The sequence below is a fragment of the Delphinapterus leucas genome, chromosome 13, assembly GCF_059928025.1.
Source record: "Delphinapterus leucas isolate spDelLeu-1000000601 "Yukka" chromosome 13, BTC_Dleu_Yukka2, whole genome shotgun sequence".
Classification (NCBI taxonomy): Eukaryota; Metazoa; Chordata; class Mammalia; order Artiodactyla; family Monodontidae; genus Delphinapterus; species Delphinapterus leucas.
In genome coordinates this window covers 57,228,919-57,255,801 of record NC_143141.1, presented here as the reverse complement: position 1 = coordinate 57,255,801, position 26,883 = coordinate 57,228,919, and the positions used below count along the sequence as shown (strand labels likewise).

At 38.0% G+C, this 26,883-nt stretch overlaps 1 protein-coding gene across 4 annotated transcripts in view; it reads right to left on the bottom strand.

Moving 5' to 3' along the window:
- SRBD1 (S1 RNA binding domain 1) overlaps window positions 1-26,883 on the bottom strand; it is a 229,588-nt gene that overhangs the window by 190,156 nt on the left and 12,549 nt on the right. For all 4 annotated transcript variants that reach the window (XM_022573933.2, XM_022573934.2, XM_022573935.2 and 1 more), the window contains exons 4-9: window positions 26,212-26,598; window positions 17,157-17,323; window positions 14,138-14,255; window positions 11,663-11,801; window positions 8,183-8,279; window positions 6,751-6,886 (exon numbers count right to left, since the gene is read on the bottom strand). In XM_022573933.2, the coding sequence (XP_022429641.2) occupies window positions 6,751-6,886; window positions 8,183-8,279; window positions 11,663-11,801; window positions 14,138-14,255; window positions 17,157-17,323; window positions 26,212-26,598 (1,044 nt within the window). The remainder of the gene's footprint in view (window positions 1-6,750; window positions 6,887-8,182; window positions 8,280-11,662; window positions 11,802-14,137; window positions 14,256-17,156; window positions 17,324-26,211; window positions 26,599-26,883) is intronic.

The following is a 26,883-nucleotide window of genomic DNA, read 5'->3' as shown; positions in this document are numbered from 1 at the left end:
TCCGCCTGCCAATACAGGGGACATGGGTTTGAGCCCTGGTCTGGGAAGATCCCACATGTCACAGAGCAACTAAGCCCGTGAGCCACAACTACTGAGCCTGCCCTCTAGAGTCCGCAAGCCACAACTACTGAACCTGCGTGCCACAACTACTGAAGCCAATGCACCACAACTACTAAAGCCTGCATACCTAGAGCCTGTGCTCCGCAACAAGAGAAGCCACTGCAATGAGAAGGCTGCGCAACACAACGAAGAGTAGCCCCTGCTCACTGCAACTAAAGAAAGCCCATGCTCAGCAACAAAGACCCAACAGAGCCAAAAATAAATAAATAAATTAATTAATTAAAAAACAAAACAAAACAAAACCTAAAACTAGAACTACCATATGGCCCAGGATTCCACTCTTGGGTATACACCCAAAACAAAAACACTAATTTGAAACGATAAATGCACCCCAATGTTCATAGCAGTACTATTTACAATTGACAAGATATGGAAGCAACCTAAGTGTCCATCAACAGAAGAATGGATAAAGAAGATGTGACAGATAGATAGATATAGATACACACTGTGGAGTACTACTCAGCCATAAAAAAGAACAAAATTTTGCCATTTGCAACAACATGGATGGACTTGGAGAGTACTATGCTAAGTAAAATAAGTCAGAAAGAGAAAGACAAATACTGTATGATATCACTTTTATATGGAATATAAAAAATAAAACAAACTAGTGAATATAGCAAAAAACAGACTCACAGATACAGAGAACTAGAGTACCAGTGGGGAGAGGGAAAGGAGGGGCAAAGACAGGGTAAGGGGACTAAGAGATACAAACTATTAATATTATGTATAAAATAAGCTACAAGGATATATTGTACAACACAGGGAATGTAGCAAATATTTTATAATGACTACAAATGGAGTATAACCTTCAAAAATTGTGAATCGCTATATTGTAACCTATAATTTATATAATATTGTACATAAACTATACTTCAATAAAAATTAAAAATAAATTTTAAAAATTAAAATTAAAAAATACTTTAATGCTAAAAAATCATAGTCATGATCTGAACCTTCAGCAAGCCATAACCTTTTTGCTGGTGGAGGGTCCTGCCTCCGTGTTGACGGCTGCTATCTGATGGGGTGGTGGCTGCTGAGGGCTGGGGTGGCCGTGGCAATTTCTTAAAAGAAGACGGCAATGAAGTTTGCCGCATCGACTGACTCTTCCTTTCAGGAACAATTTCTCTGTAACATGCAATGCTGATAGCACTTTACTCACAGTAGAACTCCTTTCAAACCTAGAGTCAATCCTCTCAAACCCTGACATTGCTTTATCAACTAAGTTGATGTAACACTCTAAATCACTTGTTGTCATTTGCACAATCTTCACCAGGAGCAGATCCCATCTCACAAAATCTCTTTCTTTGCTCATCCATAAGAAGTAACTCCTCATCAATTAAAGTTTAGTCATGAGATTTCAGCAATTCTTTCACATCTTCAGGCACCAGTTCTAATTCTAGTTCTCTTGCTATTTCCATCACAGCTGCAGTTACTTCCTTTACTGAAGTCTGGAACCCTTAAAAGTCACCCATAAGGATTAGAATCAATTTCTTCCAAACTCCTATTAATATTGATATTATATCTCTTCCCACGAATCACAAGTGGTCTTAATGGCATCTAGAGTGGTGAATTCCTTCTAGAGGTTTTCAATTTACTTTGCCCAAATCCATCAGAGGAATCATTATCTATGGCAGCTATAGCCTTATGAAATGCATTCCTTAAATAATAAGACTTGAAAGTTGAAATGACTCCCTGACCCATGGGCTGCAGAATGGATGTTGTGTTAGCAGGCATGAACACAACATTAATCTCATTAAGCTCATTAAGCTCCATCAGAGCTCTTGGGTGATCAGGTATATTGTGAATGAGCAGTAATATTTTGAAAGGAATCTTTTTTCCTGAGCAGTAGGTCTCAACTGTGGGCTTAAAATATTTAGCAAACCATGTTGTAAACAGATGTGCTGTTATCCAGGCTTTGTTGTTCCATTTATAGAGCACTGGTAAATGGGCATTGGCTTCAATTTCAAGTCACCAGCTGCATTAGTCCCTAACAAGAAAGACCCTATCCTTTGAAGCTTTGAAGCCTTGAAGCCAGGCATTTTACTCCTCTCTAGCTATGAAAGTCCTAGATGGCATCTTCTTCAAGTATAAGGCTGTTTCGTTTATAATGGAAATCTGTCGTTTACTGTAGCTACCTTCATTAATTATCTTAGTTAGACCTTCTGCATAACTTACTGCAGCTTCTACATCAGCACTTGCTGCTTCACCTTGTACTTTTCTCTTTTTTTAAATAAATATTTATTTACTTACTTACTTACTTAGGGCTGCGTTGGGTCTCCATTGTTGCGTGTGGGCTTTCTCTAGTTGCGGCGAGTGGGGGCTACTCTTCGTTGCAGTGCGCGGGCTTCTCTTGTTGCGGAGGCTTATCTTGTTGCGGAGCACAGGCTCTAGGCACGCGGGCTTCAGCAGTTGTGGCTCATGGGCTCTAGAGCACAGGCTCAGTAGTTGTGGCGCACAGGCTTAGTTGCTCTGCGGCATGTGGGATCTTCCCGGACCAGGGCTCAAACCCATGTCCCCTGCATTGGCAGGCGGATTCTTAACCACTGTGCCACAAGGGAAGTCCCTCACCTTGTACTTTTATGTTATGGAGATGGCTTCTTTCCTTAAACCTCACGAACCAACCTTTGCTAACTTCAAACTTTTCTTCTGCAGCTATGGGCCATGCTATGGATTAGGCTTTGGCTTAAGGGAGTGTTACAGCTGATTTGATCTTCTATCCAGACCACTGAAACTTTCTCCATATCAGCAATAAGGCTGTTTCACTTTCTTATCATTTGTGTGTTCACTTGAGTAGCAGTTTTAGTTTCCTTCAAGAACTTATCCTTTGTATTCACAACTTGGCTACATATTTGGCACAAGAGGCCTAGATTGCAGCCTATCTTGGCTTTTGACATATCTTCCTCACTAAGCTTAATCATTTCTAGCTTTTGATTTAAAGTGAGAGACGTACAACTCCTTCCTTTCACTGAACACTTAGTGGCCACTGTTGGGTTATTAAATGGCCTAATGTCAATATTATTGTGTCTCAGGGAATAGGGAGGCCCAAGGAGGATAGAGACAGAGGGAACAGCTGGTCCGTGGAGCAATCAGAACACACATAATACTTATCAATTAAGTTTGCTGTCTTATATGGGTGCAGTCATGGCACCTCAAAACAATTACAACAGTAACGTCAAAGATCACTGATCACAGATCACCAGAACAAATATAATAATAATGGAAAATTCTGAAATATTGAGAGAATTACCAAAATGTGACACAAGAGACACAAAGTCAGCAAATGCTGTTGGAAAATGGTGCCAACAGACTTGTATGAAACACAGTTGCCACAAACCTTCAATCTGTAAAACACACAGTATCTGCAAAGCACAATAAAGCAAAAAGCACTACGGAATAAGGCACACCTGTACTGTACACATAAAATCTTCTTGAGAAATATACAAGAACAGAGGCCAGCAAACTATGGCCCATGGACCAAATCCAGTCTAACATCTGTTTTCATAAATAAAATTTTAGTAAAACACAACCATGCTCATTCATTTATGTATTAGCTGTGACTGCTTTCGTGCTGCAATGGCAGTTGTGTAGCTGCAGGAAGAGGCATCTAGCTCACAAAGTCTAAAATATTTTCTCCCTGATCCTTTACAGAAAAACTTTGCCAACTACATACTAGACTAGAGAATAAGCTTCAATCAGCTTAAAAGAAGGCTGGAAAATTTTGGCAAAAGGACTAAGGGCAAGCATTTCATATAATTGTAGGGCTAAGAGTAAAACAAAGGTGAAATCAATTTCCATTAAGAAAATACAGGTTGCAATCCTGATACCAAAGTAGACTTCAAGCTAAAAACCATTAAACAAGATAAAGAAGGATAGTTCATAAGGTTAAGGCCACATGCTGGTTTTGGAATAGAACAGGGGAATACACACCACACTTTAAAGATGTTGTTAGGTGTGACATCACCAAAGTGGTGGAGTAGGGAATTACAAAACTCCAAACCTCTACAAAAGCAACAAACTGGCAAAAACTGCCAGATTCTACTTTTTCAGAACTCTGGAATCTAATCAAAAACTTACAACAATCAGAGGAACACTTAAAGAAGAAGCTGCAGAATTTTGGTGAAAGAGCACTTTTAACTTACCCACTTACCATCCTCCACTCTGCAGTTCAGCAGTGGCAGTGAAGATAACAGCCTACCTTTCTGCTGCAGTCTGCTAGTACCAGAGGGAGCAATATGGACCTTATTCTCAAAAGTTTGTGATTATGTGTTTTGATATGTCTCATGGCTCCCTGACGGTTTGGCTCAAGGGTTTGCCTTTGTTTTGCTTGTCTCAGAGCTTCCCCAGGCAGCTCCTGGGTGGCATTTGTTCAAAGTATTTAAAGGCAATGTGCTAGCTGCACTTTCAAGGGGTAAGGGATAACACCTGGGGATAAGGGATTATAGTCAGGGCAACCATCAGACAGACCAGAAAAACCTGGGAAGGAAGAGGCTAGTAAAGGAGATAATTGAGAGGAAAGGGGCTTTTTAAAATTTCCACATATTTTAGGAAATCTAAGAGGTCATGCACGCATTCAGGACTAGACAGACACCTGCTCTGAAAAGACCTGGGAAGACCTTAAGTTTTCACCTCTGTCTGACCTTTGAGCTCCACACAAAGACAAAGTGAAGGCTAAGGTAGAGTTGTAAACAGCCTTGCTAAGCATTGAAGGGTGCCCCAACATAGAGCAAATACACAGGACCAGGAAAGTTGTTATTTGTTTTGGCTCTAGGAATGAAGGAAATCTCTGTCAAGTAACTAGCTGTCCACTAAGCTAATAGACCAGGGACTTCAGTGGCCAAACATGACAAAGAATACAGACTACAGAAACAGTTTAGGAGTCACTAAATAAACCACAAAACCCCACAACAGCAACAACAACAAATGCCGGGGAGGGGTGAAGAATCTGATTTTCAGTGTTGCCAACTTATAATATTCAAAATGACAAGTTTTAACAAAAAATTACATGGCAGGCAAAGAAACAAGAAAATATGACCCATTTACAGAAAAAAATTAACAGAAACCATCTCTGAGGAAGTTCAGACTTCGGCATTACTAGACACACTTTAACTGTTTTAAATATGCTCAAAGTTAAAGGAAATCAGAGTTCTAAAGGAAATCATGAGCATGTTATCCCAACAACTACAGGATATCAATAAAGAGCTGGGTATTATAAAAAAGAACCAAAGAGAAATTCTTGAGCAAAAAAGTACAATGACTGAAATGAAAAATTTACTAGAGGGGTTCAATATTTGAACAATCAGAAGAAAGAATCAGCAAACATGAAGATATGTCAATTGAGATTACATAGTCTGAGAAGAATTAAAAAAAAGAAAAAAAGAAAAAAAAAACAGAGGCTAAGAGACTTGTGGGACACTCCCAAGAATACCAACACACATATAATGGGAGACCCAGGAGAAAAGGGATCAAAGAATATTTGAAGAAATAATGGTCAAAATTTTCCCAATTTTGATCAGAAACATCTAACTACGCAACCAAAAATCACAACAAACTCCAAGAAAAATAAACTCAAAGAGATCCACAGCAAGACAAATTATAATCAAATTGTCAAAAGTCAGAGAATCTTAAACGTAGCAAGAAAATCAAGTGCAAGCATCATGTGCAAGGGCTCAGTGAGGTTAACAGCTGATTTCTCGTCAAAACCATTAAGGCCAGAAGATAGTGGGGTAACATATTCAAAGTGCTGAAAGAAAAAACTGTTAACCAAGAATTCTATATTCAGAAAATCTATGTTTTGCAAGATAAAAAAATTCTGGAGACTGGTTGCACAACGTTAATATACTTAACATTACTAAACCGTACACTTAAAAACAGTTAAGATGGTAAAGTTTATATGTATTTTATCACAATTAAAAATAAATTTTAAAAAATAAGGAGAAATTAAGACTTTACAGATAAACAAAAACTGAGGGAGTTTACTTGCCCTACCTGAAATGTTACAGAAAGTCCTCCAGGCTGAAATAAAATCTAGATAGTAACTCAAAAGCATACAAAGAAGTAAAGAATACTGGTAAAGGTAGCTACACAGGTAAATACAAAAGTCAGTATTATTGTATTTTTGGTTTGTAAAAAAAATTTTTTTCTATACGATTTAAAGCCACATTCCACAATGTAGATATATAACCTATAACTACAATTAGGATAAAAATTAATAAAATGAAATGTGAAATTAAAAGACTGAGATATGAGTATGATTTATATAACTGAGATCTCTCATACTTTATTTATTCTAAATCAGTTATCTCTATTTTGTATTTCACATGGAAAAGATCCGGAATTGAGCTCAAATCCAAGCATACTGGGAAGGAAACTCTAATAAGAAAGTTCACCAACCAGAGAGTCAAGATACCGAAGTGTTATACTGTTAGCACAGCTAATAAGTCTCAGTGTCATTTACTAACTTCTGTGGGTCGAGTTCCCCATTTGTCAAATGGGGAGGATATAACAATATTATAAAAATTTATATGAAGGAAGAAAATAGTTGATTGAAAATTCTTTAGTAAATAAATAAGCAAATCTGAGGTATTATCATTATTACTACTATCAGCATGCATAAGCAGTTTCCTTATTTACCTGATGATGTTGGATGTTTCTTATGTTGCACGAAAAATTTTGGTAGAGCAGAAACTTATCAACATCTTTTTCATTTACTTTTTTTGAGGATACCTTTGCCAGAGATGACTGGATACAAATATATCTATTTTGGCATCTGTTCAGATACACAAATATTCAAACATTAAGTGGTTATTAACACGTGCTTTAGTAAAGAAACACGTTATATAGAAAGAAGATTAACAAAAAACTAAATGAGATTTACCACGAGATTTTTTTTAATGATGCTCAACTATAAAAATGTTATTGACCCATCAAAAGGGGGCTCCTCGCCTATTCATGCTAGCATAGGTGTTCCAGATCTATTTATATTTCAACCCAATCCTCCCATAAAATGCCTAAATGAGTTCAGGTACTATCTGCAGTTATGCAAGAGACTAATAACTCTGGCCTAGATATCATCCTTTTCTAACCACTGAGTTAGAGAGTCAGAACCAATTAAAAGCTAAAAAGAAGGAAACAAGATGATGTGTCAGGACAGCTTCCAATGACAATTTATGAAATTGAACCAAATTTCAGCAGCATAATTCCTTGTAAAAACACATTTAAAAACCTGCACAATTCTCCTACTTCAACTCATTCCTGTGAGGGCCACTGAGGAAAAAGAAAAATTCTCTCCCTTACATTAACAAAAACCCTGACAAGCTACAGTAGTCAACTGGTTCGTTTTCACCTTTACTCTCCTCTGCACAGCTCACACAGCTAGAGATGTGGAGAGAGAGGAAGAGTAGACCTCTGCCAAACCCTGTCCTCTGATACACAGAAGGAAAGGAAGGACAGAGTGCCTAAAAATAAGGTTTTTAAAATAATATCTTTTTATAATGAGGCATAAAATCCATAAGCCCAAGTAGGGTCTAGGTCAAAGGGTTTTACTCTCTTATAAATTGGGACTATGATACTATGGATAAGCTGCTCTCTCCACCAGCTAAAATTCATTTTGAGGTCAGCACTTTTATCCATACCTGATATTAAACATTCTCAAGTTAACCCAACCACTGGTAAACATTATAAAATTAAGTGCATACAACTCAATACGTTTAAAAAGCAATGCCACCCATTCTAAATGGTTATGAATCTCTCTGTAGCATATATTGCACAATGCAGTGGTTTTTAAACTGTGTTCCTCAGAGGCCTCTGCTAAGATGCTTCAGGGTAAGGAGGATGAACAGGCAGAGTTCCAGGCTCCCTGCCCAGAATTCAATTAAAGCAACTTTACTTTTATGTTTTATGTATTTGGGTTCTGTTGTTTGAGCAGAGAGCTGTGCTACTAAAAAAAAATTTTAATTTTTAAAAGTCTGAAAATAAAGTTTTTAATGAACACTGCAATTAGCACTAACCATGCGACCCTTAACATCATGAGTCCACAAAGCAGAAAACTCTGAGAGTTACTCACAATTTCCGAATGAAGTCAAGCGTGTCTTTGTCTTTAGCAATCATGTCTGCTAGAATATGCTGCACTCCTGTTTCAATATCCTGGAGTGCTGAAAGCCCTTTAGGAGAAGGGTAAGAGGGAAAACAAAAGCAAGAACTACAGATTGGTTTTTAAATCTATAATTAAATCACAATAAATTTATTCCAGTCAAAATAAAACCCTAAGTTGACAAACTTAAGACAGAAAAGTATCCTCTGTGGTGACCTAAATGGGACAGAAATCCAAAAAAGAGGGGCTATATGTATACATGTAGCTGATTCACTTTGCTGTACAGTGGAAACTAACACAACATTGTAAAGCAACTATACTCCAATAAAAATTTAAAAAACAAACAAACAAAAAGACAGAAAAGTATCATAGTAGTGACTAGCTTCCCTCAGCAACAAAATCAAGTCTCCAAAAACAATAATACAGGACCTTAACATACCATATAACCTAGTGGTGAAAAATGCAGCTCTGGAGCCAGCTGCCTGGTCTAATCCTGGCTCCACCATCTACCAAATGTATGACCCTGGGCAAGTTACTTGTTCTCTCTGTGCCTCAGTTTCCTATAAAAATGGAATAATAATAGTATCTACTTCATGAAGTATTTACAAAGATTAAGCATTATAGGATTAAGCATTATAGGTTATAGGAAATATATATTAATAGAGTCATATCCCAAGGTATATACTATTTCATTCCAGTTACAAAAATTCTCCTTTGCAAAGAATTTTATTAATATTCCTATTTTGGCTTATGAGACAGTTATTCACATTTTCAATGACCTATTTGAATTTCTCAAACCTCAAATGAGCACAAAACAAGAGCCATTATGTGGTTGTTCATCTTCACAGATGAACTGTCTACCAATGGCACATTAAGTTCTCTCCAAGTGCTTTCGGTTTGCTAATTTACAGCAGTGTGTCTTGTACATTATGGCTCCTGCAATATCAACTTATACACTGAGAGAGATCATTTGCAATGCATTATTTATTTCTTTTATCTTTATTGCTCTATTTCCATTAAAGCTGCTTTTTTTTCTTCCATTAAAACTTGAATTACACAAGCACTGAGTATCATAAGTATGTTTTTCTGAGGGTATGGTTTTAGTGAGTAACAAGTACAGAAGACAAAGAGGACAGGAGAACAAACTTACAGAGTAATTAATAAAGAGAAAATGCCTTGTTGCGTTGTATTATGATAATTGATAACTGATCTTAACTAATGATGTAACTGCATTTATTCCAAAGAAATTTAAAAAAAGAAATTTGGCCACTGAAATTAATAGGAATCCTGTTTACATTTTAAGAGAGTTTCCCTATGAGGGAATTTTCAGGAACAAATTACCTTTGAGAGGTGGAAGACTGTATATGTAAAGACTTACAACAGCTGTGGCGCATAGTCAGGAGTCAGTAAGTGTCTGCTCTTGTGTTAGCTTTCTCACTAGATCAGTGTTTATCCTAGAAAACCACTCACTATGCATTCATTCCTGGAGTCCAAAAGTACCTCACAGCATCATTACCCGAAGTTTAATGAGAATACCAGGGTGAGAAGTCAGTAGTAAAGATGGAACCTACAATGAGACCAATTAATGAGAGAGACTAGAAAGAGGAAATTATAGATTTTGCAATTGTAACAATGGGCTTTTGTAAAGCCCACATCATTCAGGGGAATACAATTTGTAAACCTTATGTTATCAAACCTACTTATTAGGAACTCAGTATGTGTGTGAACTAACGAAAACTTTGTACCAGAGGAGGTGAAGAGTGGAAGGAAAGAAAATAGACCAGAAGAGAAAAATAAAAACTGACCATAAATCATTATGCATCTAACATTCTGAAAGCTCCAACGTTTGATTCTATTGATAAGAAAATATACCATCACTGGGCACAGATAGTTCCCACTGTGGCTAACCTTAACGCTTGCCTATATGGTCTCAGTTAATATTAAAATATTAAAGTTGCAAACATTTGAAAATATAACGAAAAAAATAAAACAAACTTGAATTTTACTCATTTCAACCCATCTCTAAATTCAAATATTTACCATTGCTTTTTCATTATTGCCCTTTTCAATATAGCTATTAGGATGTGTATTTGTGTATGAGCAGATATTCATATTTTCACAGACACATACTTAATTTTTTTAATTGCAAATTCACATTTGCCAGATTATATAAAATAAACATAGGTTTTGGTATGCTTATTCTCTACAGTTTAGTACATCCTGTAGATTTTGTTGTCAGAGACTGCCCCCTACAGACACTCCCCCAGCCTAAAGGAAGGAAGGCTAAAAGGAACTAGAATGAGAGTAGTAATCACCAGAGCATCAATCTCCCCATTCAATCCTAGCATCAATCTCCCCATTCAATCCTTTCCACTCCCTGGAAAAAGCCACTCTTACTCAAAAAGCTCTCACTCCAAGGCTCATTTTGACAATAAAACCAATATACCTTGACACATATCAGTTGACACTTTCCTTGGGTTCTTCTTAGAAATATCTCTCCCTTACCCCCTTCCTCTCTCATTCTCTCCTGTTCACGCACACACACAAAGTGAAAGGAAGATTCACTTAAGAAAAAGACAAACACTTTATTCATGGAGAATAGAAGTGTGGAAGTAGGACTTCACTTTACAATCCATGTCTGTCCGAATTGTTGAAGTTCTTTTTAAAAAGTAGATATGATTTTTATAATTAAATAAGTTTTTAGAAATAGAATAAAAAATTTAAAAGACAATACAGGAGGATCTTTATAACCTTGGATATAAAGGAAATTCTTTAAAAAGAAAAAGAAGCAATTATCTAAAAAGAAAAGATTAACAAAATTGAAAAGATTAATAAATTAACTATGATAAAACTAAGACCTTCTATTTACCAAAAGACAGCATAAAGAAAGTGAGAAGAGGGCTTCCCTGGTGGCGCAGCAGTTGAGAGTCTGCCTGCCGATGCAGGAGACACGGGTTCATGCCCTGGTCCGGGAAGATCCCACATGCCGCGGAGCAGCTGGGCCCGTGAGCCATGGCCACTGAGCCTGTGTGTCCAGAGCCTGTGCTCCGCAACGGCAGAGGCCACAACAGTGAGAGGCCCGCGTGCCGCAAATAAATAAATAAATAAATGGAAGAAAGTGAAAAGAGAAGTTACAAGCTGGGAGAAAAGATTTGTAGCACATGTAACTGAGCAAGAATATCTAAAAAATACTTATAAATTAATAAGAAAAAGTGAAACAACACAACAGAAAAATGAGCAAAAGAGTAGAACAGGCACTTCATCAAAAGAGGAAAGCTGAATGGCTAAGCAGGAGGTATACTGGGATTTGTTTTATTAGAATTATTTACTCTTTATATGCTGTAATATTCTTTTGTATCATCATTACTTAATGAAACAATTTTTTTAACCTAGGTTTTCAAATTAAAAAAAGAAAGAAACAGGAGCGACCTCTTTATTAAGTAAAGCTGGTACCTTTAACATTGGGCCTAATGTAAGAGAGCAGATTGAGGTCCCCTGGATTCTCAAGCAGTGTCCTGGCTGCTCCTTCTAATCCCAGCTGCTTTGCTCTCTGGGCTTTGGTGCCCTTGCTTCCAGTTTTATATGGTGCTGACTAGGAAAAAAAGTCAGAAAACATACCAAATTATTCAGTTTTAAAAAGCAAAAGTTGAAATTAGGACACAAAATTACAGGACATGTGAGAATGCTAAAGACATCCTCTTCTCAACCCTTTCCTCTTCCTTCAAAGATTAATGCTAACAGAGAATACAAGTTGTATGAAAACAGTTGTTCCTTATCAGACTCTTTATACTTTTCTATATGCTTAAAGTTAGCTATCTGCTTGGATTCACTCATCCCACAAACTCAGTGCTTGGACTGCCAGGACTGCAAGTCCTCAACTCAAGCAAGCTCCTCTAAAAGATGTCCTCACACAATGCTTCTACTTCTTAGTCCACATTCACTCCTCAACCCACTGCCCCCTGGCTTCTCTTTCCACACACCTTGCTGAAAGTGGTATCACAAAGATCCACAATGATCCTCTAATTACCAAATATACATTTTTCAGTCCTTATCTTGCCAAAACTCCCTGCTATATTTAATTACTTAACCATTGATCATTACCTCCTTCTATGACTCTCTTCCTTAATCTTTTATGGGTATCATCATCTCCTGATTCTCTTCATACTTCTCTGACTATTCTTTCCATGTCTCCTTCTTAAGCTCTCCCTTCCTCCACCCATGCTTCAAAAGTTAGTGTTCCTCAATGGTCTATCCTGACCTGCTTACCCCATGATCTCTCCTTGAGTGGAATCTTCCATTTTCATGGTTCCAAATACCAATTACATGCTGCAGACACTCACATCTATGCCTCCAGCTCAGCACACTCTCCCTTAAGCTTACGCTTCTGTTACCTACTCTCCTTTTTCCCCACTCAACTGGGAATTCCTTGAAGACAAGGACTATGTATTAGTCATCTTTGTATTGGGTTGGCCAAAAAGTGCCTTTGGTTTTTAAGTAAAAATAAAAGTCATTTTTCATTTTCACCAAGAACTTTATTAAACAACGTATTCACCCTTCTGTTCCACTACCTTCTGCCATTTTTCAGGCAACTTCATAATTCCATCTTCCCAAAACTTTTTATCTTTTTGAGCAAAGAACTGTTCCAGGTGCCTTTCACAGTCTTCCAGAGAACTGAAATTTTTTCCATTAAGAGAATTTTGTGAAGACCGAAATAAATGGAAATCCGAAGGTGCAATGTCTGGCGAATATGGCGGATGAATCAGAACTTCCCAGCCAAACTGTAACAGTTTTTGCCTGGTCATCAAAGAAACATGCGGTCTTGCATTGTCCTGATGAAAGATTATGCATTTTCTGTTGACTAATTCCAGACGCTTTTCGTCGAGTGCTGCTTTCAGTTGGTCTAATTGGGAGCATTACTTGTTGGAATTAATCATTTGATTTTCCAGAAGGAGCTCATAATAGAGGACTCTCTTCCAATCCCACCATATATACATCACCTTCTTTGGATGAAGACAAGCCTTTGGAGTGGTTGGTGGTGGTTCATTTCACTTGCCCCACGATCTCTTCCATTCCACACTGTTGTACAGTATCCACTTTTCATTGCCCGTCACAATTTGTTTTAAAAACAGAACGTTTTCATTACGTTTAAGTAGAGAATCGCATGTGGAAGTGTGGTCAAGAAGGTTTCTTTCGCTTAACTTATGTGGAACCCAAACATCAAAGCAATTAACATAACGAAGGTGGTGCAAATGATTTTCAACGCTTGATTTGGATATTTTGAGTATGTCAGCTATCTCCCGCGTGGTATAATGTTGGCTATTCTCAATGAATGCCTCGATTTGATCGCTATCAACTTCAACTGGTCTACCCTACTGTGGAGCATTGTTCAGCGAGAACTTTCTAGCACGAAACTTCGCAAACCACTTTTGACACGTTTGATCAGTCAGAGCACCTTCTCCATATGCTGCACAAATCTTTTTTTGCATTTCAGTTGCATTTTTACCTTTCTTGAAATAATAAAGCATAATATGCTGAAAATGTTGCTTTTTTCCTTCCATCTTTAACATTAAAATGGCTACACAAAAATTCACCAGTTTTGATAAGTCCTTTTTTTAAATGCACGCTGATATGACAGCTGTCACATACAATCTAACAAAATTGTTTTGAATGAAGTTAAAGACAACTAAGTGCTACTACAGCCATATTATGGGAAAAAACGATCGAACCTTTTGGCCAACCCAATAAATCCAAGTGCCTATCACAAAAAAGTGCTTAATAGATATTTACTGAATAAAGAATATTTTATTGAATTAAATAATGATGGTGGCTGATGACTTTAGCTTTTTATTTCAAGCTCTTTAACTATAAGACCCAAATCATAATATACTGAGGTAAGTATTACATTAAAAGATAAAAAAGATTCCTTACCACGTGTTCTAGTTCTTCAAAAGTTTTACAGTTCAGCAAGGCTTTTAACAAGCACTCAGACATCTTCCCCTCCTTCTTAATTTTTTGGATTGTGTTATAAGTCTTCTTTGCAACAGCCCTGAAAATAGAAACTTTTATAATATACAAGACCTATATGTTAAAACTTTCTTTTTGAAGCTATATCAAACTTACAGAAAAGTTGTAAGTAAGGTAAAAAGAACTTTTTCCCCCCTCTGAACCATTTGAGAATAAGTTACCATCATCCCCAAGTACTTTACTATGTATTTTCTATAAACAAGAATCTTCTCCTATAACCATCAAAAGCAGGTAATTAAAATTGATATTAACATTGATATAATACTGATACATTCTAACCCTCAGATCTCATTTAAGTTTCACCAATTGTTCCTATACATGTCCTTGATAGTGAATTCAGCTAAGAATGGGTTTTATGTAATTGCTATGTGTCTACAGTCTCCTTCAAGCTGAAACAGTATTTCAGTTTCTCCTTGATTTTCAAAACCTTGATACTTTAGAATGTATTATTATTACAGCCTTTCATCCTATTTCATTACCTGTTACGATTTATAATTTCTGCCTAATAATGGTATTGCTAAAATGATGGGCAAGAGTTAGAGAGATGATAATATAAATTACTAAAAATGACTGATGGAAAAGAAAACTAAATCTACTTATGAAAAAAAAGAAAGGCAGAAGATTATAAGTTAATGAGGAAGAATATGCAGTCCTTAGATCACACCTCTGTGTCTTCTACATTCCTGGTAGCCCAAGACTGTTTTCAGAGGGTGAAGCCTACCAGGGTCATTTCGACAAAAGGCCAATGACCTACTGGCTTGCATATGAGGGAGAGGAAAGGCATCTTTAGAGAAAATACAGAAGCTTCTTACTATCCATAATCATAATCTTTTTTTTTTTTTTTTTGCGGTACGCAGGCCCCTCACTGTTGTGGCCTCTCCCGTTGCGGAGCACAGGCTCCGGACGCGCAGGCTCAGCGGCCATGGCTCACGGCCCTAGCCGCTCCGCGGCATGTGGGATCCTCCCGGACCGGGGCACAAACCCATGTCCCCTGCATCGGCAGGTGGACTCTCAACCACTGCGCCATCAGGGAAGCCCCATAATCATTTTTTGATTCACTTTTTTAAGTGACCCTCAGTAAGAAATACTTTTACCTTGCAACCCAGTATATACACATATATAATTTCATATTTAATAAGGTTAATAAACATGATAAATAGTTTCATGAAACAATATTTACCTTTACCACAGCAACTGCACTCATATTTTCTATTCTCTATTTCATTTTTGTTAAAGTGGTAATGACCTACCAAATTAGTTTCACTACTCATTTATGAGTAGCAATTAATAGGGTAAAAACCAATGCTCTAGTTATAGAAAAAGCTGAGCTCAAGAAAAACAGAGACCATACCTCATTACCAAAAAGAAATCTCTGTACGATATAAAAAGATCTTCTAAGTCCTAGTCAATGCCACCACTTACTTGGAGAAATAGTCCTCTACTAATATTTAATGTATTCCTCTATTAATAGATACCCAGAGAATGAACTCTGTTGCAGCTAAAGTGTGTTTTTACAGAAAAAGAAAATAATAATGTTAATCTTGACATAAAGCTCCTATTTGTCCCCCACCCAATCAAAAATTGGTAGAATACCTTTAATTTTTTTAAGTAAACTATTCTTGATTGTTTGTGACACTTTCCCCAATTTCAGATCCCAAAACCCTTAAGATTTTCTTCATTACTTTGCCTTCAACCAAACAGAAAGCTTACTTCCTAATTTGCAAATTGCTGGACTTCTAGATGTGGCCTTTAGATGATTTTGTTTGACCTCAAAATTTTTTTACATAAAAATTCAGATTATCAGTTTTTCAAAAATAGGAAGATACAGCAATCTGGGTAGAGAACCCCACATGTTATAATCTGATGGAGATGAGTAGCAGCTGCCCCTCTTAGACAGGACTTGTGATCTCCAAATTGTGTCCCTTTGTGCTTGATTATACTAGCCTGGCCCTGGGTGATCTGAATCTGAAACCACTTGAATAACTAGTCATTTATATTTCTGGGTTGGCTAATTGATTTTGCCTCTTGATGAAATATAACTTTCCACATATTAGCATTTAAATCTTCCTGGCACTAAAAGAAATCAAACAAAAGGGGTAAAAATGTTAGTGAGAGGCAAGTTCCTCCAAAATCACAGAGGCTTATTAGGCTCGTTCTAAAAATAACCCTTAGTGTTTTTAGAATGGCTTCATGGTAAGATTATATCCAATATAAATCATATCCTTGTTGAAAAACACACATAGCAACAACACAGCACTTGGCATGTAGGAGACATGCAAAAAATAAATGAATGGTAAAGACCGTTTCAATAAACTCTACTGAATACAGTTAGTTTTATAGCCTTTATATGTTTATTTCTGAGTTATTACAATAAATCCAGAGGAATATTTTTTTAAAGAGTGCTTTCCATTCTATAACCATACAAAACTCACAATCCACTAACATTAAATTACCATGCCCTACAAAAGAATAGAAAAAGGAAACTCTATATAGCCAAAGAATTCTCCATTTAGGGACTTCACAGTATTAAGAGGACAGTTTTATGTAAGCTATTGAAGATTTAGACTAAAATGTATTTTTCTGAGTTACCTGCTGGTAGTTCTAATTTTTCCATTTCTATGAGAGAAGATGACATTCAAACTCATAGGCACAGACTCTTAATAATGCAAACCACCTTTTGCAGATACATGCCCAAGCTATGCATGAACACACCAGCAGAGGGACTCTGCACACCCCTAAATAAGTAAAATGGAGCTGGCTTCCTCTGTCAGAAGGGGACTATATCCAGATTACAATAAATCAAGAAAACAAAATATTGGAACTGTCAAAATATACTATCACTCACTTCCTCACCGTTTCGCCTCATTGGCTCACACACCCTCTTTCCCCTTACACAAAGCTCATCCCTTCCCAGGTTTCTTACCGTAGCTCCTCTAGAGTTTGTTGAACTTCTCTCAAGGAATCAGCATCAAGGTTATTAATAAGCTCTTTTCGATAACGTATAATGAAGGGAATTGTGTTATCATCATTAAAGAGACGAATAATGTTGGCACAAACCCAAAGTTCAATATCAGTTCTCTCAGATAAAACCTGTAAATTAATATTTAGTGATTTAAAACTCTGAAAATTAAACATCTGTATTATAACATATGGTTTAAAATACAGCAATTAAATAATGTTCTCCAGCCATTTAGAAACAAACTGCTGTGGTTTTAAAAAAAGAAGAAAAGGAAATTGTATGAAATATATATATATACTGACAATCAAAGAATAGTCATTTCACTCATTCTATAAAATCCAATCGAAACCACTCTGTATTGCCCGAATTCTACAGGGCTCAAGTGAGATATGCATTTTTCATCTCTCAGATTGGCACCAAAGAAGGAGATGGTAACTCACTGTGCTGGCATAAGTGATGGGAAAAGGCACTTTCAACTATTGCTAGTGAGAAAGTACAATGGTAAACCTCTGGAGGAAGAACAGTTTGGCAATATCTATCAAAATTTACAATGCATAAACTCTATGACCCGCCAGTTACACTTCTGGAAATTTGTTCTGATATATTCATACCTCTGGAAAATGATATTATTTACAGTGATATTTTTTGAAGAATTTTTTCCAGTATGGTAGAAGTCAGCAAAAAATAGTCTACAATGGGGAATCGATAAATAAATTATGATATGCCCGTGGAGCAGAATACCACTCAACTTACTCTTATATGAACGGATATGGAATGAATTACAAGAACTTGGAACATGGCTTATTTTGGGGAAAGGTAACTGGTTAGCTTAGAACTAGGGCAGGAAGAGCCTTCTATATCTTTGGAATTTTGTATCATTCCCATATACTACATATTCAAAATAATTATTTTTTAAAAAACAAGTCTACAGGTTTCAGCAAATATGTACATGTAAGCAGAAAAGTTTAGAGAAGTCAGCCTGGAGAAGAGAAAGAATAAAATGCAATTTCAGTAACTGTTCAGTAACTGTTCTCAAAACCTAAGCCGATTTTTTTTTTTTTTTTTTTGCGGTATGTGGGCCTCTCACTGTTGTGGCCTCTCCCGTTGCGGAGCACAGGCTCTGGACGCGCAGGCTCAGCGGCCATGGCTCACGGGCCCAGCCGCTCTGCGGCATGTGGAATCTTCCCGGACAGGGGCACGAACCCGTGTCCCCTGCATCGGCAGGCGGACTCTCAACCACTGCGCCACCAGGGAAGGCCCCTAAGCCGATTTTTTTTAAAGTAAAGCATGAGAGGCATAAGCTTTATTATTATTTCAATCTTGATGCTCAAGATATGTCAAAAATGTAAGAAAAAATTCAAAAATTATTAAAGCATTAACATGGTCAACTGCTTAACAAAATCAAGTCAATATATAAAATACACTGAATTTCAAAACTACAGATGAAATAAATGGCTGAGCTCCAGAGACTATTGAGGATACCCTCATTCCTCTGTGCACTGTATATCCTAAGGCCTACATCTTATCACCCATTCTCAGAATGCCAGCTTTACATCTCCAGCCCTACCTCTCTTCTGCATGAGCTCTGGACTCATTTAGCCAGCTACCTGACCTACCTCTTGAAATCCTATTAGGTATCTCAAACTTTGCATTTGCAAAAGTGATCTCCCTCTCAAACTTCTTCCTCTTCCAGTTTTCCCCTTATTATATCCATTCAAATTACCAGTTCAGGCCTGAAAACTAAGAGTCTTCAACTCTTTTGACTCCTTTAACTCTTAAATCTACTCTATCATAAGAATCAATCAACTCTAGTGGCAAAATATTTCTTTAGTCTATTACTGCTCTTCATTTCTGCCCTATAGCCCAGTCTAGTTCAAGCCAGGATTACTGCAACTGCCTTTTACTATTCTTCTCGCATCCACAGCAATCTCATCTATGTCAATTTCCATAAAACAACAAGAATTATCTTTCCAAAATCTATATTGGATCATGTCACCTGACTAGTCAAAACCTTTCAATGATTTCCCATAGCATTTAGAATCCAAAGTCCTTACCACGACCCAAAAAACATGGGCCTCCCTCTCCAATCTCATCTTATCCAGTCTTCCCCTCATTAGAAGCCAGCCCCAATGGGCTGCTCCTAGAACAATGTTCACTTCCTAGAACAAGCTCAGTTGCTTCCCTCTTCAGAGGCCTTCATGAGGCTGCGTCATCATGCAGAAATGCTCTACTTGCCTGATATCATCCCTGACCCCTACAAAGTCACGTTCATTAGTATTTTCTCTCTCAACCTGTACCTCTTCCTGTTTCCTATTCCAGTTAACATTATCTCCTACCACAGAAACCTTCGGGGATACTGTGGTTATCTCCCCCAACAATACCTCCCCATTATGTAGCAGCTTTGTGGCTGAAGAACACTTGACCTCAACTCCACCTCTACAGCATTTTGTTCAGTAACCAGTTGTTTTAGAATTACAACAGCCAGAGTTTGGACAGAGAGATGAGTCCAGTCAGCAGGAAGCTCAAGATCTGGCTTAGAACCCTCGGGAGAAATATGGTTTATACAAGTAGAATCTTGAAGTTGGATAGCAGTGCAAAGAGAATTGTGGAGAGACTATTGCAGTGCACTTAGGTAACTTTCCTGTTACCTAAGTCAGTAAATCTCCTTTATTGCTTAAGCTAGTTCAAGATAGGTTTTCTCTTATTGCAACCAAAAGCGTTCTAATCAATGTCCTCAGTTTCACTGTGTGTTCTCTATCTCGCTCTTCTAATCTGTCACCAAGGAAGCAAACTGAACTTTTAAAATGTCTGTTCTTTCCCCTCAAGCTCCCTTTCTATTATCTTCTTTTATCTAAACCACAGAGCATTTTTTTTGTTCTCTATGCATTCCACCCAACCTTTCTGCATTACTACTGATTATACTTCTAAGACACATTTATAATAAGTCCCTTATTTTTTTCCTCTTTTTCTTCTTTTGAACGTAAGCTTCAATGACTCTTTCCTAACTACTAGTAAAAGTCCAACCATTGTAGCATAGTTTTAAAATCCTTTCCCAAGCTTGCTCCCAAATTTCACTGTCCTCACGGAATAAACGATCTAGAACAGGAGATAAAACATTAATATAAATAAGTACAAATAAAACAGAATACACCAGGGAATAAGTGGTATAACATCTTCAGAGAAGAGAACGATCTCCCTGGTGTAATCAAGGAAGGCCTGCTGCAGGGGCAGCATTTCAGCTGGCCTTTGAAAGGCCAGATTCTGAAAGACGGACATAAGACACGAAAATGACAAAAATGCTCATTATTTTGGAACTGAGTGATTGTTAGAACCCATGGGCTCCCACTATCCTAAACTAGTTCAGTGACTGTTAACTAAAAGGGGCCCAAGACAGCTAAGACTCCAGACCTGCATCTGAAGTGTACCAGGTCCTGACAAATCCAGAAGCATCATATGTGTTGAGAGTGTATACTGCTGCTTATGAAAATTTGCTTCTTGAAATTAAGGATAATAAAACTACATACAAGCAGTCACAACTTTGGGGCCTCCAAATCATCCAATTTCTTCTGTCTTAATTTAGTCAAACATTTATTTTAGCTCATATTATATGCCAATAACCATACCAAGCCAGTAATAAAATGTAAAAAGCCAAGTCCCTCTTGCCAAGAAGCTTATAAGCTAGAAAGAAGAAAGACAGTCCAATAGACAGTTAAAATACAGTGTGATCTGTACTCTGACAGAAGCATATACAGGCTCTTTGAGAGCACGTGGGAGGAAGAAACATCTGCCTCTGCAGAAATAGAAAAGTAACATGGGAATGAAGGTATCTCAGGCAGCCAAATGAGGGCAGGAATTCTAGGAAGAGAGAAGGGCATATCAAAAGCCACTGATGAGGAACCACTGCACATTTTTAAAAATTTCTATGTTCAGTAATGCTAAAATGTACAAGGTGTATTGAGGTGAGTGAGAAATGGAAAAAGGGATGGAGCTAGATGGTGAATTCTAAAAAAAGTTTGAACTTTATCCTATACTTAATAATCAAGCCACTCAATGACTGATCTGCTCATTACTTGATTTCAGCTGTTGAGTCAACCTCCCCTGTAAACTCCCTTGACATTTTATGAGTCAATGAGATTTGGGGACTAGAGTAGCGGTTCACAACATGCGGTTCCCAAACCAGCAGCATAAGCACAATCAGGAAACTTGTTAGAACTGTAACTTCTTGAGCCCCATCCCAGATCAACTGAATCAGAACCTCTGGGGTGGGGCCCAGCATCTGTGTTTTAGACAGATGAGGCAAACACCAAAGAAACAGCTAAGCGTTAAAAGTAGAGATCAAACTTTAGGGATGGGCAGGGAACGACTAGAATTTTTACTTTTAAACTACTACTTATTTCAACTATTACAATTACTTTAATAATTTTTATAGTTAACTGGTGAATAGGAATGAGGGTAAAGTAAAAAGGAAGGCAGTCTCAATATTTTTTTCACCTCTAAGACTTAAATAGACAGACACTTTTTGTGACTGTTGTTGTTTTAAGCTAATACCTTATTATGTTCTACACACTTTTACATATTCAATGTTAACTCATTTTACAGATACAAAAACTGAGACCCAAAGAAGTTAAGTAAATTGCCCAAAGTCCCACAAGCTATATTTCCTTTTCAGAAATTTGATTTGTGTGCAAAGCAAGATGATTTTCTTCAGGCAAAAGTATCAATACAAATTAATCAAATCGCCTTACTTTTCCTCCTGAATCCAACTGCGATGAGACATGGTGCCTTCATACTGTCCTCTACTGTCTAAAACCTCCAACAAAATGGCCTTCTCTGCAAGTGGCCTGAGAATTTCCTCCTTCAAAATCTATATTCCCATTTCCTCAGTTAAAAAAGAAAACTGCTGGGTATCAACAGCTAAACTATTGCCTTAATCATACAGGCAGCATTTTAAAAGAACTAGCATCTAAATTAAATGACACTCAAATGAGTAGATTGACAGAGAATTTTTTATTCAAAATCAAACCAGCAACTGGACACCTCCCTTCTAAAACAGTTTTGATTACTGCTGTTCTCTTTTCCCTTACCTATTCATTTTATTATACCACTTATTTTACCACACACATAAGTTTCCTTAAAGACTGCAAAAGGAAAAACTATGCTGTTAGAAGTCAGAAGAGTGGTTTTAGGCAAGGGGATGGAGGATTGAAAAAGGGTATGAAGGGATTGTAGGGTGCTGGTAATGTTCTGTTTCTTGATCTGAAAGCTTGTTACAATGGTTACAATTTTTATTTATTTATTTATTTTTTTGTGTGCGGTACGCAGGCCTCTCACTGCTGTGGCCTTTCCCATTGCAGAGCACAGGCTCCGGACACGCAGGCTCAGCGGCCATGGCTCACAGGCCTAGCAGCGCCGCGGCATGTGGGATCCTCCCGGACTGGGGCACGAACCCGTGTCCCCTGCACTGGCAGGCTGACTCTCAACCACTGCGCCACCACGGAAGCCCTTTGGTTACAATTTTAAACATTCATGAGTTGCATATTTAAGTACAACTTTTATATATATATGCATATACGTACACATATATTTCAGAAAGTTTTTTTTAAGCCCATAATAAATACCACGAGCTAAATTATAAAAATAAAAAGGGCCAATACAATTTCTTTTCCTTAATCCCTCCTGGAACACACAGGTTGACCTAATGGATGGTGCATGCTTAGGTGTAGAAGTGCAACGAAAAAGCCAACTCAGAGACACCCGCCTCCTTCCTGTCCCTCTTCCTTCCCCTATTCTTTCATCCCATGTTCTTCTTCACCTATATAATCCCACATCATCTTCTTGCAAGAATGGGGAAAATGGCTAATAATGGGGTTTTTGCTTGCTTTTCCTCCCTAACTTAGCAAACATTACTAACATATTCTATATGGCTACTCCACGCCCACCCCTCTCAAAATAAAGACACTACATAACAACCATCACCACTTGGGAGCATTTAATTTTCTCAAAAACTGCTTGTAGCCAGTCACCTCTTAAAATTCTTACAAAGGTTATGGTACTCACAATATATTTGTGTAGTGATAAAATATACTTTAACAAAAACTAGTTTCTAATGGCAACCACACATTTGTGGCTTGCGGGAAGGGCTGAAGTAGGTTGTTTCTCAAGGAGCCTGGTGATCGCCAAACCTGATTAGGAAATAGACACAAAGTGTGTTTATATGTAAAGTCTACAAATAAATTAAGTATTGACAATGTAGTTTTCCCTCCCCAAACAAGACAGTGATATTCCTGAAAAAGCTGTGGACTTTTGAGAAATGAGAAACACACCTTGAAGAGAAAAAACATTTAGAGGATCAAAGTGTCATGGTGGGTAGGGTCCATGGGGAACAGCACACAAAATGAAGGAAATATAAATGACATTTCCCTCATGTTCAATTAGTAATAATAATTCCTATACAATTAATTTCCATTGACTATTTCTTACTAACTAGGAACTTGTTAGGACTTCCCCAAAGAACTTGGACATACATTTCATTTTGTGACAGATAAAATGCATACCACAGGCATTTCACTGACTCTGGTCCTCACTCAAATGTTCAAAGCCTTCCTGATTGTCTGACTTGGCATTGCTGACTCTCGCTCTTCTCAGCCCCTTTCCCCCTAACACCTGCCACTATTGTCAAACATGTTTGGAAGCAGGAATGCAGCGCTAAGGTTGAATGATTCTGTCTCCTGCTTATAGAGAATAAAAAGCATAGGACAGGAAGTCCACATACACTAAAAGACTTGTCTGTAAAAGTAACTCAAGGTTAGACAAGGATGACTGAATCTGGGTAAATTTTTTAAAAACCCAAACATGTAAATCACACCTAAAGTTCCCCAGGCAATTTCCCTAAACCGATCTAGAAAATGCTGAGCATACTAGTTGTCCTCAGGGTGCTCAGCGAGGGTGGCAGCTGAGGCAACCGCTTCTCCCAACTCACAAGCAAGGAGTGCCACATTCTGAGTATACGCTTGTCTGAGCTGTCAAAATCACTTTCAGTAAGGAGGAGGAGAAAAAATGCTTGGAATTGAACAGAAAGACTAGCACACCCATATTACCCAAATAATATGGCCAAAGGCCATAAAAATAGTTCTAGGACCTGAAAACTTGCTTCCATTTGATATTCAAACAACACAACCATGGACACTGCTGCTACCGATTTACAAATGAAGCTTTTACTCCTGGCTGCTCTTCTTCTGCCACTCACCCTCTGGCAGTTGGGAACCTGTTCTCTCTGTACACTTCTCCCTCTTCACAAGCTAAAACTAATGGTAAATGAATTGTGGAGCTGTCACCTTCCACCTTCAGTGAAGAAGCAGGGAAATCTGGTCTGTTGAGAGGAAATAACAACTCAGACAAACAGAGAAGGGGCAAAACTGGGTGATCATGAAAACTCTGAAAAAGAGAAAACTGAGAAAATGACTTCCTCGAGTCCTCAGTTTTCCAATTTTTGGTTCAAGGCCTTTAGGAGACTCGATCACACTTTGTCCCTTGCATCTCTGAAAGGACCCTGGTCCTTGGTAATAAACTCTTCTCTGCTTAAGCTCATTAGAAGCAGGTTTCTATTACTTGTAACCAAGAGACAGCTGGCAAAGGTAGGGTCATTTTCATCTCTTTCTCTGTTACACAGATTAGGAGATAGGGGTGTGAAGCAAAGTTTCATAAAATAAGTAGCCCTTGACTTCCTTTTGTAAAACTTATTTCCCCAGTTCAAGAGATTTCCTGGGCTTTGAAACCTTCCTCCCTCCCTCCCTCCCTCCTGCTCAGGGTCAACTACTAAAGGTAGATCTATGTCAACAGCAGAGGTAAGCTTAAAAGTAAAGGAGAAGAGAAGGGAAGTGGGACACATCCACCTGCCCCTGTAGGTCTGGACTGGAACCAAGGAGTCTGCCTGTTAAGAAAGCCTTCAGGGTGAATCTGATTCAGGCTGCCATGAACCAACCTTTTAAAACAATTCTTTGTAGGCCTAAATGAAAAAAGAAAAAGAAGGCATAGAAAGGAGCCTAATTATACTGTTTCTCCAGGAAACTCTGAACTGTTCAGGAACAAGAAGGAGAAGAAAGCTATGAGGCAACATTCTATTCCTTAATAAGTCAGAGAGAAGAAAAATCATAATTAAAAATTACTGGTGATGTTCAATTAATAGGTAATAGAAAAGGCAGCATGGATAAAAAGAAGTTCCTCTGAAAAAAAGGTAACACACAGACAATCCCAGACTGAGAAGTAGTATAACCCAGCAGAGGCACCAAGCTCTAGAGCAGTAATTCACAGCAGAGGAAGGAGTACACATCAAATCACCATGGGACAGACAATAAGGAGGGAGGTTATCCCCATTTACACTGAGGGGCACTGCTATGATTAAGTCTGAACCATTCCCAGAGTGTGTTGGGACAGACAAAAGGTTGAGAATCACTGTTTAAGAGTCACTCTTCAGGTCTTCTCTACCATCCCCAAAGCCAGCCAAAGAAACCGGGAGAAATCCAATTTCTCCTGTATTAAGAAATATAATTATGGCAGCTCAAGTTAGAATTTGGATAAAATTTTCCTTTAAGGAATTACTAGGCTTTGTTCGTCGTCTATTACAACATTACACTAAGAGTTAACAGATGTACTAATGGTCAATGACAGTAACTTGCACTGCTTTTATAGGCAATATAGTCCAAGTGCAAAGCAAAAACTTAACAAGGAACTTAGGAGGGACCAATCTGTTGATGCAATCTGTCTGTATAGGACATGTTCACTAGAACACCAAGGCGGAGATCTACCTTGCCTGAGGTCACAGCTTTTAACTAAAGAACTGATGACAATAAGCAATAATACCAAACCGCGTACCCAGGAAAGGAACCAGTGGGCAAAGCCTCCAGAGACCACTGGCAAAAGTGAAAAGAGAACTGAAAACTCCCAGCCCTTCCCTAGCCCCATCCCAGTCAAAAAGAAAGGAATCAAACAAATTGAAGTGACAGAAAGAGGCTGCACATACCTGTACTATGTCCCAGTTCATTTCCACCTCCTCCTTAATATTGTTGGCATTTGCTGGAAACCTGACAGGCTGCCCCTGAGGACACATTTCTGTCTTCACTTTCTTCAAAGGGGACTGACTGCATGTGAAGTCGTCTTCACTCTCCTCCTTCTTGCACCCACCTTCCCACGTGGCGCTTGTGGACGGTGTCTCTGTGCTGTTATTCCCGCTCTCTAAGCTGCTGGCTTTGTTGGTTTCTTCATCAGCTTTCAGCTTTTTGGTCCTCCGAGCTGAAGGTGACTGAGCTGAATTTTTCCGTTTCATCTTTGCTGTTTTCAGAGTTTGCACAGTCTCCAATTTATTTTTTCTGTCTTCCAAATCAACATCAGCAATAGGCACAGAGCTATCCTATCAAATCACAAAGAGATCACACAAGAATTAGATGATAAAAACCAATGGCTCTGGAATATTATTCAGCAATGAAAAGGCACAAATTGTAGACATACACAATAATTTGGAACAATCTCAAGGAAATTATGTTAAGTGGAGGGAAAACGCCAATCTCAAAATGTTACATACTATATGATTGCATTTATACAATATTCCTGAAAAGATTAGTGGTTATTGGGGGTCAGAGATGGGGGTGGAGGTTGGGAGGGAGGTGGGTATGACAATAAAAGGGCAATACTAGGG